Source organism: Heteronotia binoei, chromosome 2 (genome assembly GCF_032191835.1).
Source record: "Heteronotia binoei isolate CCM8104 ecotype False Entrance Well chromosome 2, APGP_CSIRO_Hbin_v1, whole genome shotgun sequence".
NCBI lineage: Eukaryota > Metazoa > Chordata > Lepidosauria > Squamata > Gekkonidae > Heteronotia > Heteronotia binoei.
In genome coordinates this window covers 158,134,758-158,147,315 of record NC_083224.1, presented here as the reverse complement: position 1 = coordinate 158,147,315, position 12,558 = coordinate 158,134,758, and the positions used below count along the sequence as shown (strand labels likewise).

The 12,558-nt window shown below is 40.7% G+C and overlaps 1 protein-coding gene across 5 annotated transcripts in view; it reads left to right on the top strand.

The window, feature by feature from the left end:
- Positions 1-12,558, top strand: part of CAMSAP2 (calmodulin regulated spectrin associated protein family member 2) — a 118,522-nt gene that overhangs the window by 89,974 nt on the left and 15,990 nt on the right. For all 5 annotated transcript variants that reach the window (XM_060232337.1, XM_060232336.1, XM_060232335.1 and 2 more), the window contains 3 exons: positions 9,215-9,308; positions 10,511-10,604; positions 11,963-12,045. In XM_060232337.1, the coding sequence (XP_060088320.1) occupies positions 9,215-9,308; positions 10,511-10,604; positions 11,963-12,045 (271 nt within the window). The remainder of the gene's footprint in view (positions 1-9,214; positions 9,309-10,510; positions 10,605-11,962; positions 12,046-12,558) is intronic.

Here is a 12,558-nt window from a genome sequence, read left to right as displayed (position 1 = left end):
ATACGCCTAGCTCATGGGTGGCTTGGCTGTCCTCAACAAGGGCAAGAGTTTTTTTCTATAGTGGCCCCTGCCTGGTGGAACTCTCTGCCAGATGTCATCTGGGCCCTGCAGGATCTTTCTAGATTCTGCCAGGCCTGTAAGACAGCGTTCTACCAGACTTTCCATTGAGGATAGGTGGTTTTCTACCACCTATTAGCAGTGCTTCCTGGTTTTTGACATCAGTCTGGAATGTTGGCTGTTGAGTACCAAATGATAGTGTTTTATTTGATGCTTGAACTAGAATGCTATTTATGCATGTAACTGAATGTTTTATAAGTAAATTGTAATCTCTATTTATAGATTGCTTTATTGAATGATGTGAGCCCTGTGACTAGGCATCCCAATCCTCCCGCCCTGGCGGGAGTCTTCTGGATTTCCAGCTCCTTCCCCCGCCCCCCCCCCAAATGGAAGCGGGAGGAGGGGGAAGGGGGGCGATCTGCAAGTCCGGTTGCTTTTGAGCCCATCTACACTGAAGTGGAGAAGAGGCTGCAGCGCAGCGGCGTAGCCCGCTCTGCCTCTGAAGTCAAATGAGATAAGGGGATGGTGGAGGCAAAGGGAAAAGTGAGCCACAGAACTGGACGTCCCACAACGCTCCTTGCTTCTCGCTGCTGTGATCCACCGACGCACCAGCCTCCCGGCCTAATCACCTCCCGGTTTAGAAACAGCGTGCAAGCACGCTCCCTGCAGCCCAAACACGCTGAGAGGACTGCCGAGACGGGGAGCGGAGGCTTCAATACAAGCGTTGAAGCCCCGCCCCCTCCAGACGCGGCCGAAAGCGAGCCGAAGAGTCTGCTCTCAACACATACATTGGATCCCTCCTTCTTCCATTGGATTTCTTTGCAGAATACGGCAGGTAGTCTTTGCTTTCCCTCTTGATCTGTCCCTCTCTTATTTTCCAAACCACATGTACACCTTTAGCCCAAAGAGTATCCCTTGTTCCACTTTGGAGCAGTTCTGCTATTTGTTGCTATATTTAATAAGATAACGAATGTGTCTGTGTTTTTGATTTAGTGCTTCTAGTATTTGCTTAAGGTTATTTCCCCCTGCACACACACACACACACACACACACTACCGTACCAACTCTCTGAATAAATTTTGTATCCCTTTTAAAATCAGATCTCTGCCATCCTTTTCCAACTGAAAACTTGCTCCTCACTGTTGCCACTTGAGGTAAAAGTTCTTGGTTTTCTTTGCTTTGTACAAACATGCAAAGCTAATTCTCCTTGTTGATCTGAACATAATATTCATGTGTTTGTTGTGTGGGCATGGTAACATTTGCATAGATATAAGTAATAACAACACCATATAATGTGAAGAATAAGGTGGTATGATCAGCCGTGTCTCTGGGCAGTGAGCTACTTAACCAAGGGTAAACACCAGTGAGTATATTTTTTATAATATTAGTGCCATTATTTTCAGCAAATATTGGCTACTTACAAATATCAAAATCTAGTACAAAAATTAAAATCCATAAAACACAGTGTGTTAAGAATGCCTGTCTTTTTTAACATGCTGTTTTGGGAGGAGGCTTTGCATTATAAGAACATAAGAGAAGCCATGTTGGATCAGGCCAATGGCCCATCCAGTCCAACACTCTGTGTCACTCAGTGGCCAAAAAAAATTATATATATACACACACACACACACACTGTGGCTAATAGCCTCTGATGGACCTCTGCTCCATATTTTTATCTAACCCCCTCTTGAAGCTGGCTATGCTTGTAGCCGCCACCACCTCCTATGGCAGTGAATTCCACATGTTAATCACCCTTTGGGTGAAGAAGTACCTCCTTTTATCCGTTCTAACCCGACTGCTCAGCAATTTCATTGAATGCCCACGAGTTCTTGTATTGTGAGAAAGGGAGAAAAGGACTTCTTTCTCTACCTTCTCCATCCCATGCATAATCTTGTAAACCTCTATCATGTCACCCCACAGTCGACATTTCTCCAAGATAAAGAGCCCCAAGTGTTTTAACCTTTCTTCATAGGGAAAGTGTTCAAAACCTTTAATCATTCTAGTTGCCCTTTTCTGCACTTTTTCCAATGCTATAATATCCTTTTTGAGGTGCGGTGACCAGAATTGCACACAGTATTCCAAATGAGACTGCACCATTGATTTATACAGGGGCATTATGATACTGGCTGATTTGTTTTCAATTCCCTTCCTAATAATTCCCAGCATGGAATTTGGGCACAAGTAGATTTTTCTTGAAAAGAGGTGGAAATGAAGCTTTGGAGCTCAAATCTGATACTGCTGAGGGAATGATGCTTCATATTGCAGTAAGAGAGAAACGGCAAGCGAGTTTAAACAAATGCTAAGAGTAAAAGACTATTTGACTTTTGCAGTGGTATGATGAAGAGCTACTTCTAGAATATCCATATGACAAATCTTTATTTTGGTTAACAACAAAGCACCATTCTTTAAAACTCAGATTTCATGCTTTTTTTTCTTTTTTCTTTGCACTGGCAAAACACAACATTGTAGGTTCTTTTAGAGTGCAGGAACCTGAGCCACCATCAACACTTGACTGTAGAGTAGGGTTGCCAATCCCCAGGTGGGGGCGGGGGATCCCCCAGTTTGGAGGCCTTCTCCCCGCTTCAGGGCCATCAGAAAACGGGGGAAGGGGAGGGAAATTTCTTCTGAGAACTCTATTACTCCCTAGGGAGAGTTATTCCCATAGAAAATCATGGAGAATTGATCCGTGGGTATCTGGGGCTCTGGGGGGAGGCTGTTTTTTGGGATAGAGGCATCAAATTTTCAGTATAGCATCTAGTGCCTCTCCCCAAAATACACCCCAAGTTTCAAAAAGATTGGACCAGGGGGTCCAATTCTATGAGCCCCAAAAGAAGGTGCCCCTATCCTTCATCATTTCCTATGGAAGGAATTGAAAAGGTGTGCCGTCCCTTTAAATGTGATGGCCAGAACTCCCTTTGGAGTTCAATTATGCTTGTCACAGCCTTGATCTTGGCTCCACCCCAATGTCTCCTGGCTCCACCCCCAAAGTCTCCTGGCTCCACCCCCAAAGTCCCCAGATATTTCTTGAATTGGACTTGGCAACCCTACCTGTGACCCAGTGGAAAGGTGGGGTATAAGTCTAAATTAAACAAACAACAACGTGGGGAGGTAGGTTAGGCTGAAAACATGTGATTGTCCCAAGTAAGCTTCCACAGCAGAGTAGAGATTCAGAACTGGCACTCGATCCTACTTAGAAACTTGAACCACTACACCACACTGGCTTTCATGCAGTGGTCGCTGTTGAACAGTGAAGGTGAGTCATGCAGTTGCATGGTATTAAGTTGCTAAATGGTTGCTGCCACTCCTGGCCCTGAGGTGTCCTCCCTCAAAGACCAAAGCAAACCTGGAATATGCCCTCCCTCCTCCTTTTACTGCCAGAAATCAAGGCCTGAAAGTTGATAATTATGTTGTGGTTGCCTAGCAGTGATCACTTAGGAAGACATTCACTTCTTAAAACTACAGGCATTGCTTCTATCATTTTAAAGGATTTTTAACCCCACCCTATATTTCAGTTTTGTAGAAACAACTGTCTTGACTGTCCACAGCCCCTGTCTCTGGACTTGCGTATGTTGAGAATTAGATATACTGATATAAATAAAGTTTGATTTATGTACTTTGATATTACTACATTTATGTTTGAATAAGTTTGTCAAAGTAGTTCTTGGAACAATTTTTAAGGAAAAAAATCCCATTGCAGTCATGTTTCACAAGCCATTTGTGACACACTTGCTTATTTAGATGTAAATGTTACAGAACGGTTGCCAAGTTTTCTTACCAAACCTTGACAAAGGAAACACTTAACTGGTGAACATTCAAGCCACTCTAATACAAAAAAAAAAAATCAGAGTGTTTGCAGGTGTCATTAGATGTGTTAGGTGCAACCCAGCAAATTTCTTTTTTATTATTATTAACAAAATGGTCCTTAGGAAGATGTTGTATAGCTGCAAGATTAAAACATTAATAATGCAAAGGATTATTTTAATCACATGCTGGCCTGTTGCTATATTAAACAAACAACAACATGGGGAGGTAGGTTAGGCTGAAAACGTGTGATTGTCCCAAGTAAGCTTCCACAGAAGAGTAGAGATTCAGACCTGGCACTCGATCCTACAGTAAAATGAACACATGAAGCTGCCTTATACTGAATCAAACCCTCGGTCCATCGAAGTCAGTATTGTCTGCTCAGACCAGCAGTGGCTCTCCAGGGTCTCAAGCTGAGGTTTTTCACACCTATTTGCCTGAACCCCTTTTAAATTGGAGATGCCGGGGATTGAACCTGGGACCTTCTGCTTACCAAGCAGATGCTCTACCACTGAGCCACTGTCCCTCCCCTAATGTAAAATAATGTAAAGCTTTTTTCCCCTTAAGAGTCTAAATGAAAAATTGAACCATAAAGAAATAATTCTGATTGTTTTGGTTTCTAATTGAATTTTTCAGAAGCATACATTTCAGTAGGTATATTAGGATGTACTGGATTGATGTACCTTTGGTTATCCTGCTCATCTAGACTGTGACTGTTCAATTGTAACTTCCTGCTTTGTTTTCTTTTCTGCTGTTCTAAGAAATGTACTACTTCTAGTTAACAGGGAGCTGGTTTGCATCACATCTGCAGTATGTGCAGACTGCAGACCATGTGTTTTCTTTCTTTCTTTCTTTTTTACTTCATGGACTGAGCATCATTGGAGCCTGTGGTAATCAATATATCTAATTCCCAACATAGCCTCCATGAGCCTGCTTCGGTGGGGAGGGCGGGATATAAATAAAATAAATAAATAAATCTGTGTGTGCTTAAATCCAGAGACTGGAGCCGTATTGCAAGATACCTTAGTTTCTGACTGTAAAAGGAAAGGGAAGGAGGCACAGGCTCATTTCAACCAGGAGATTCCACTTGATCAATTCCAGAAATCGGGATCATGATCCTTTCTGTATAATCAGTACACCAAGCCTGAATATAAAACTGCTTATGGTCTATTATATGTTCAATACCACTGAAAGTCAACTTGACTTCTGGGGGAAAGTCTATTAACTTTGTCTGCCTTACCAAGCACAGCCACCTCCTTGCCTTCAACTCCCTTCTCCTTATAGCAGAAGAGATCAGAAGTTCCCAACAAAAGCTAAGGAGAGCTAGCAGCCATTGAGCTGTCTTTGCATCAAATCTTATATCCTAGCAACAAATAAGCTATGCGTTAGAAATTTTGCAGAGCATTCTTTTTAAGATCTGACTTCCCTTTTTCCTCCCCTGCTTTTAAATTCTGTAACAGTGTATCTTCTTCATGGTCTCTGTGCATCATACCATTAGGACTATGGCACCTGCGTTGGCTCCAATCGGTACTGAGTAGCTCCACTGGAGGGTCTTTGTGTCCAAGCCTCTGAGCATGCTCAAGGACTCCACTGTGCATGCCCAAGAGGCAAGGCACCGAGATCCCACCAGTTCTTTTCTGTCTGCTGCACAGACAGGTCTTACCTCCTCAGTGTCCCAGTCTGTGAACTTTCCAATACCTTTTCCTTCGTTCTTTGTGCACCACACTTTGTCATTTTCTTTGTCTTTCATGTTCAAGGGGGAGAAGAGATTCCTTAACCATTATGGATGTTAAATAATATTAGGTCTTTAGGCTACATATTTCAAAAATAGGTCTGCTTGTGACCCAGCAAGCCAAACGCATAATTTATAGGTAAATTATCTTTTTTCTTCCTGCCTGGGGCTTCCAAATGAGAGTTGTCAAGGTCCAGCAGAGCACAATATCTGGTTGTTGGATTTGTTTAGTTTTAATATGTTACATGTTGCACAGACCTGCTTATTTAATTAGTTTTTGTTATGAAATATATTTTCTGATCTCTTTGCAGTTTTCTGTGGTGCACTGTGAAGTAGGTCATGCTTAGCCGTTGAGAGTTAATTGCTTTCAAGGGGAATCATCAAAGAAAGGAAGAAATTGGATTATTTTCCAACTGTTTCTTGTGCCACATGTCCTACTTTAGACTGTTCTAGGAGTTTTCTGATAAATATGCTGGCCAGAGGAAAAACCATGTTCCTGGGCCTTGTACAACCTGAATTCCTCTATGGGCCTCACATTAACTTCTTATAAAATATTAATGCTGAAAGATCTCCAGTCTGAATCCATTTTCCTTGAAAGCTGGTCAGCCAGAATTGTATTGTGTCAGGTACAGTAATGCATGCTTCGCTTAGTTGAGGCAAGATGACCCACCGGTATAATATTATAAAGATGATTTAACTGTAGGAAATACCAACAGTCACAGTTGCTTCTCCGCTAAGCACTGTGTCAATGAAACACCATCCTTTAAAAAACTTTAAAACCTCTTAATTTAATTGTAGTAGAATCCTATTATTTTGGTTGTGGGGAAATAAATTGCATGTTCTGAGTCTTGCTTTTTGAAAATGAATGACTTCACAAGAGATATTTGGAAGAGCTGTAAAAATGTAATGGGTGGTACTTCAAGACATTCTGCTATCTGAGAGGGTGCATATAGGGAAGGAATGCTTTTCAGGCCTGTATGTGTTTTTTGCAACAGCAGGTTCACTTGTGCTCACTCATAATTGCTAGATCTGTTTTTTAAAGGCATTTTATAAGAAAAGAATCCAGAACTAGTATGAGAACTTAGAATTATTCCTTTGGTTCCACAGTTACATTTTTGCTGCCTTTCAGCCACATGCGAGCCTCTTAACACTGATGACTTTTGCAGCTGTCATGAGAAGATTGTAATGGTGTAATATGAAAGAAACAACCTTTGTCTGTTCATTCCTTTCGTTTTAAATGAATCCCTTCAAATTGTACCATGGGGGGGTGGGATAAGCAGTTCAAGAGAAATAATATAAAACATTCCATAAGGGTGGTAGAAATCTTTTACATGAACCTAAACTGCTCTTTGGATCCTGCCCCATGTCACAAATATACTTAGCTCAGCATAATGTAATTTTAGCACACACACACACACAAAAATAACAGATTTTTCTCGCACTCTTGAATGGAAAGCATTTCAGTATATTTCCATTCATTTTAATTATTGTTGTGCAGAATATAAAAGGCAGCATTCTTTTTCCCAATGCTGTTTGTAGCTTGAATTTGATAACTATGGCAACAAGAAACTTCTTCTCAGCTGTGGGCAGATGACGCCTTTTACAGCGTTGAGGCTCCTAAGCAGCCTCCCATGGTGTAGTTGTTTGGCTGTGTGTGATGTGCATGTGGTGTCCATGGTTTTAAATATCTGCATTCATAATTTTATGCTATTGTGAAAAGTTTGAGTAATCTTGTTTTCTAGATTTTATAAATTGGAAAAAATGTATTTTAGCTTTAAAGGTACTACTACAGTGTTAACTGGCAAAATAGTCCTACACAGTAATTGTGAAAAGGTCATTCCTTCACTCTTTTGACAGGAATGAAGGGTTTATATATGTTTCCTTTCCTTTCCGTCTTTCTTGGAAAATATCCATGTATTCTTGGCTATGCTGGAGAATGGCCCAGTGGCTCAAACTAGATATGCTCACCTTTTGGCTTCTTGCAATTCTGTGGTGTCTGAGTTTTGGTCTGGCCTCAAATCACTTTGCACTGAGTTGTATTGGTTGTGTGTGGGTGGTATCTGAATAATCTAAGCAGACTTGGGTCAGGGGATGTCTTTTGGGGACGACTTGTGCTACCTGGAAACCAAAGAAAACTATTCCTTTTCCCCTATCCCTCTGCCTTTTGTTCCCCCAAATCACCTTTTCATTGGAATTGCTCTGCAGCTGTGCCAGCCATGCAATAGCTGTTAGTTGCTTGAGGCAGAGGAACTTGCGTATGTAGAAGTGAACGTATGGACATAAATAAGGGAGTTTGCATGCAAAGGTCTGTGGATATGCCTCTTGGTGAGCAGTGGTGTAATATGTAGTGATGTAAGTTTTCTGGGAAATACTGAATCAGAGAATTTTCCTATTCATATTTAAATGATGTTAGCAAAATTTAAACAATAGTAAGCAAAAGAAGGCAAAATACACCATGTACAAGCTTTGGGCTTTGTCCATGTTTCATATCACATTTTAGCAAAAACCCCTAGTCCATCTAACATGATTGATTTTCAGCCCAGCAGCCCTGACAGCTATAGATAAATTGACTGTATTTACATATGTGAGGCAGAATTTTTTCTACTGGGAAAAGTACAGCATTGGAAAATTTTCTGGAAAGCTTTTCACCCCACATTGCTGGTCGTATACTGTGGGCCTTGTCTCATCCCAACAGCTGTAGCCAGGTCATCACCACTGTTTCCTGCCATGTTTTTTCCTTTCCTGTTTTTAAAGACAAAATCCCCTTTAAAATATTGGGATAGTTTTGAAATAAAACTTGGTAATAATGTTTTGGAAGAGTGCAGGAGCAAAGATGCTTTCCCCTCTCAGTTTCTTGAGACTACTGTAAATAACAATGATTTAGTCTTTCCTTGTATTGCCATCTTGTGGCCAGTTTAATATTCTTTATCTATTATTTAGTGAGCCCACACGGATCATATGAAAGCTATTTCGCAGTCTGGCTAGAATCCTGAATGTGTCTCAGAATCTAGAAAGCATGCATAAATATTTAGCCATCTTTTCAGTTGTAAAATGACAAGAAGCAACTATGTCAATCTGAGTAAGTTGGCATGAATACCGCAGCAGTGTACCTTTACCTCTACTGTAGGATCTGTGCACAAGAACATATCACTAAATGGTTTGCTCGGCAATGTTCCTTCCTCTTCAAGAGTCATTCTACTCAGCTTGGGCAAGCCACTAAAAACGCCACAGTACTCAGTGTTACCTCAACACAGATGCTGTTGTTCTCTCCTGCATACCAGCTACTGCCACTTCCGCCACTGAGGTCTTCCTAGCCCTGCCAGTTTGTCAGGCTGCCTTGTGTGCGTGGGCAAAGTAGTCTGGCTGCTCCAACAATTATGTTAAGGTACATGCATCACTAGTGTCCTTCCAGATATATACAGAAAAGAGGAGGTGTTATTTTATTCACAAATAGTTTTTAGCAGCATGGTTTTGAAAGTCCTGTTATCAGATTTGTAACCCTACTTTATCATGATCTTTTAAACAGATACAGTAAAAACTAGTTATGATCTTTTCTCAGTTTTATCTAGGTAAACTTTTATTTGGATTTTATTGTATTAACTATATTTCTGCCTCTTCTTACAGAGCAATTATTTAGTGTTCATGGCAGAGCTGTTTTGGTGGTTTGAAGTAGTGAAGCCATCATTTGTTCAGCCTCGAGTAGTAGTTCACCCCCAAGGTAATTTTTGAGGCATTTCTTGTTAACCTAACTATGTATATTCTATGGATTGGGTTAAAATAGTGTGAATGTTTTAAAGACCTGTAATCAGTAACTACTTTTTAATAGGGACTATATTTTGAACTGATGAGGACTGCTTGTCTTGCTTATTCCCCTTGAGACACAAGGAGATCATGTATTTCTTCCAGAGTTACATTCACCCAACTGGGTGCAAGCAACAGTTTGTTAGCCTTTCTCTTCCCACTGGTCCCTCAGTTTAACCATGTCTGCTGGACCTTGACAACTGGTCCCTCAGTCTAACAGTTGCCTAGCTTGAACATAAAGTTTGGAGAGGCAGTTTACTATTCTCAAAATGTAGCACTGTTGAGATACCAGACAAATCTAGAAGAATCGATGGCATTGTGGAGTAACAAAATATTTATCTGCTCCAGAGCTCTGAATAGGTCTAATAATGCCTAACTTTATCTGTCAAAATTGTGGCAGTGATGGGGACTGCATGTTAGATGTTATACTGAGATATACTCTAGCATGTGTAAACACAATCTTGAGCTTCATTGTATAAGTGCATCATATCCATGCACTCTGCCTGTCATTTGAACAAAATAGTATTTGCCTCAAAGAAATAAAGTAAAACAAGACATAATTCTTGATATTCGGATAGTTGTCCCCAGGGGTGGAATTCTAGCAGGAGCTCCTTTGCATATTAGGCCACACACCCCTGATGTAGCCAATCCTCCAAGAGCTTACAAGGCTCTTTTTTGTAAGCTCTTGGTGGATTGGCTACATAAGGGGTGTGTGGCCTAATATGCAAAGGAGCTCCTGCTAGAATTCCACCCCTGGTTGTCCCCAAAGTGGGTAAAAGCACAAGGGATTATATAATGGAGCAGATTCAAGGATTGTTATCCTCCAACTTGTTTGCACAAATAATTTGTCATATGAAACATTCACCTGAACAATGAGCAGAAAAGTGTGGGTAGAGAGTGCTCATGGAAGGGACATCCTTCCATAGATTAGGATTCCCACATCACCAGCATGTCCTGTTTATGGTATTTTGAACACTGCTTGGTCCGTTGTTGCAAGTTGACTGTTCAGACAACCTGTTCACAAATACAGTGAAATGAACAGGAAATCAGTGTGTGTTTCTCTTCTTAATTTCATTCTCCTACCTCAGAATAACATATAAATATTTGTTAATGTTTTAGCTGACTTTCCAAAAGAAACATCTTCTGTTCCTGCAGCAAGTGTCAGTAGAAGGAGCTATTCAGATGCTTCACATAGTTCTGACCCAATAGGCAGGTAATTCCCAAAGCTCTTCTGTTTTTATTTACATACCAAGTTGCAACGGAATGATTTGTTTGCTTTTGGCTCCTTTTTAAAAAAAATAAATGGTGACAGGAGCTAATGAAGCTCATTGTCTGACTACCTGTTTCTCCCTTCTTTCAAGTATAAAGGGCAAGGCACTCAAAGCACCAGAGAAAGGATATGTAGCTGTAACTGCAGTGCACCCCCATTTTGCCATGCTACTAAGGTTCCCAAAGACAGGAAACAGCCTTCTGCCATCTAAGCTGTCAATGCACACTCCATAGGTATTATTTGCAGTGTAAATGAAATATTGTGGAGCTTGTTCCTCAGTTTAAAAGACTGGGGCTGCAAATAAAGTGGAAGGATTGTAGCTGCCTTGGAAACAGCTCACACAGTAGTAATCTATTTTTTTCTACATAATAATGTCTTTGACTTTAAAAGACTACAATGGGAGTCATAAGCTGTAAGTTACCTGAAATTAAGCCTTTCAGGTGGGTAGCCATGTCGGTCTGAAACAGCAGAACAAAATTTGAGTCCCATGGCACCTTTTAGACTAACAAAATTTTATTCAAGGTATAAGCTTTTGTGTGCAAGCACACTTCCTCAGTCTGTATAAGGGCCGCACTCAGCTTTAAATCAGTATATTCTTGTCATTATAACAGCTGATCAGTACACACTTTCAGGAAGTATCTTAATACTATGGCAACATTTGGTTTAAGTAGATTGAATTTGGCTTGATCACATGAAGCTGTCTTATACTGAATCAGACCCTTGGGCCATCCGAGTTAGTATTGTCTACTCAGACTGGCAGCAGCTCTCCAGGTCTGTCTGAGGTCTTTCACATCACCTCCTACCTGATCCTTTTAAATGGATATGCTAGGGATTGAACTTGGGACCTTCTTCATGTTAAGCAGATGGTCTGCCACTGAGCCACAGCCCCTCCCTTGTTTGCTTAGTGATTTAAATTACTATTTTAAAATCAATCTACCCTGCAATGGAAATGCTTTCTCTTAGGCTACAGCTCCAGATAAAAATCCACATTTTTAATCTTGACAAACTGATTTCACTTGTCCTGATGTATCAATTAATGTTTTTGGTCCTAAATTCAAACACCAAATTAACTTTTATAAGCAGCATTCAGACATCATTATAGATCTCTGTTCCACCGTGAGAGGTATATACACTGCTTGTTACCATGTTTGTACGCACCCTTTCCTGTGCTCTGAGTGCATTTGAAGAAACAACTGGAGATTTGTTGTGAAGGCTGAATGCAGTCCTACTATGTTCACATAGTCTTCAAATGGCTTTCATATGTAACTGTAACAGCATACATGTTTTCTTTTTCCCCCCAGTGTGGTTGGACCAACTTTTAAACCATCTCACCAGATCCCACCTGTTAGGAATACTTACAGTCAGCCTTATTCATCTGCTCCAGGTAACAGCATGAAACTGAAATGTTCAACTCTTGTTCATATACAAAGTTACTTGTTTTAGGTTTGCTTGGTTTTTACAAGTCTGACAGCACCTTATACAATGTAACATGCTATGACCGCCCTGCACCACTTAAGGTGACTTATGGCGACTCCAGCCCTTCCTGCAGACTTTGTTTCTTCCTTCTGGTTTTACCTCATGACTACTGAGTAAAGGGGGTGGGTATAATAAGAATTTCTAGTCTCTTCGGGGTTCTCTTTTATTTTCAGATAGATGGATAACTATGTATGTAGGGGAGCACTGCTGATTTGCTGCTGATTCCAAATACTCAGGCACCAGAGAACTTAACAGTTAACCACAGATTTTTATTTACACACAGTCTTCAGCTGGGGGGAAAGGGATGTATTTACATAGGCTATTTTGTATCTTGGATGAATAACAGTTGCTAAACAGTTCAGGCTTTACAATACAGAGGTTCACTGAGGTATCTCAGGGTTCACAGTTCTTATATTCTTCA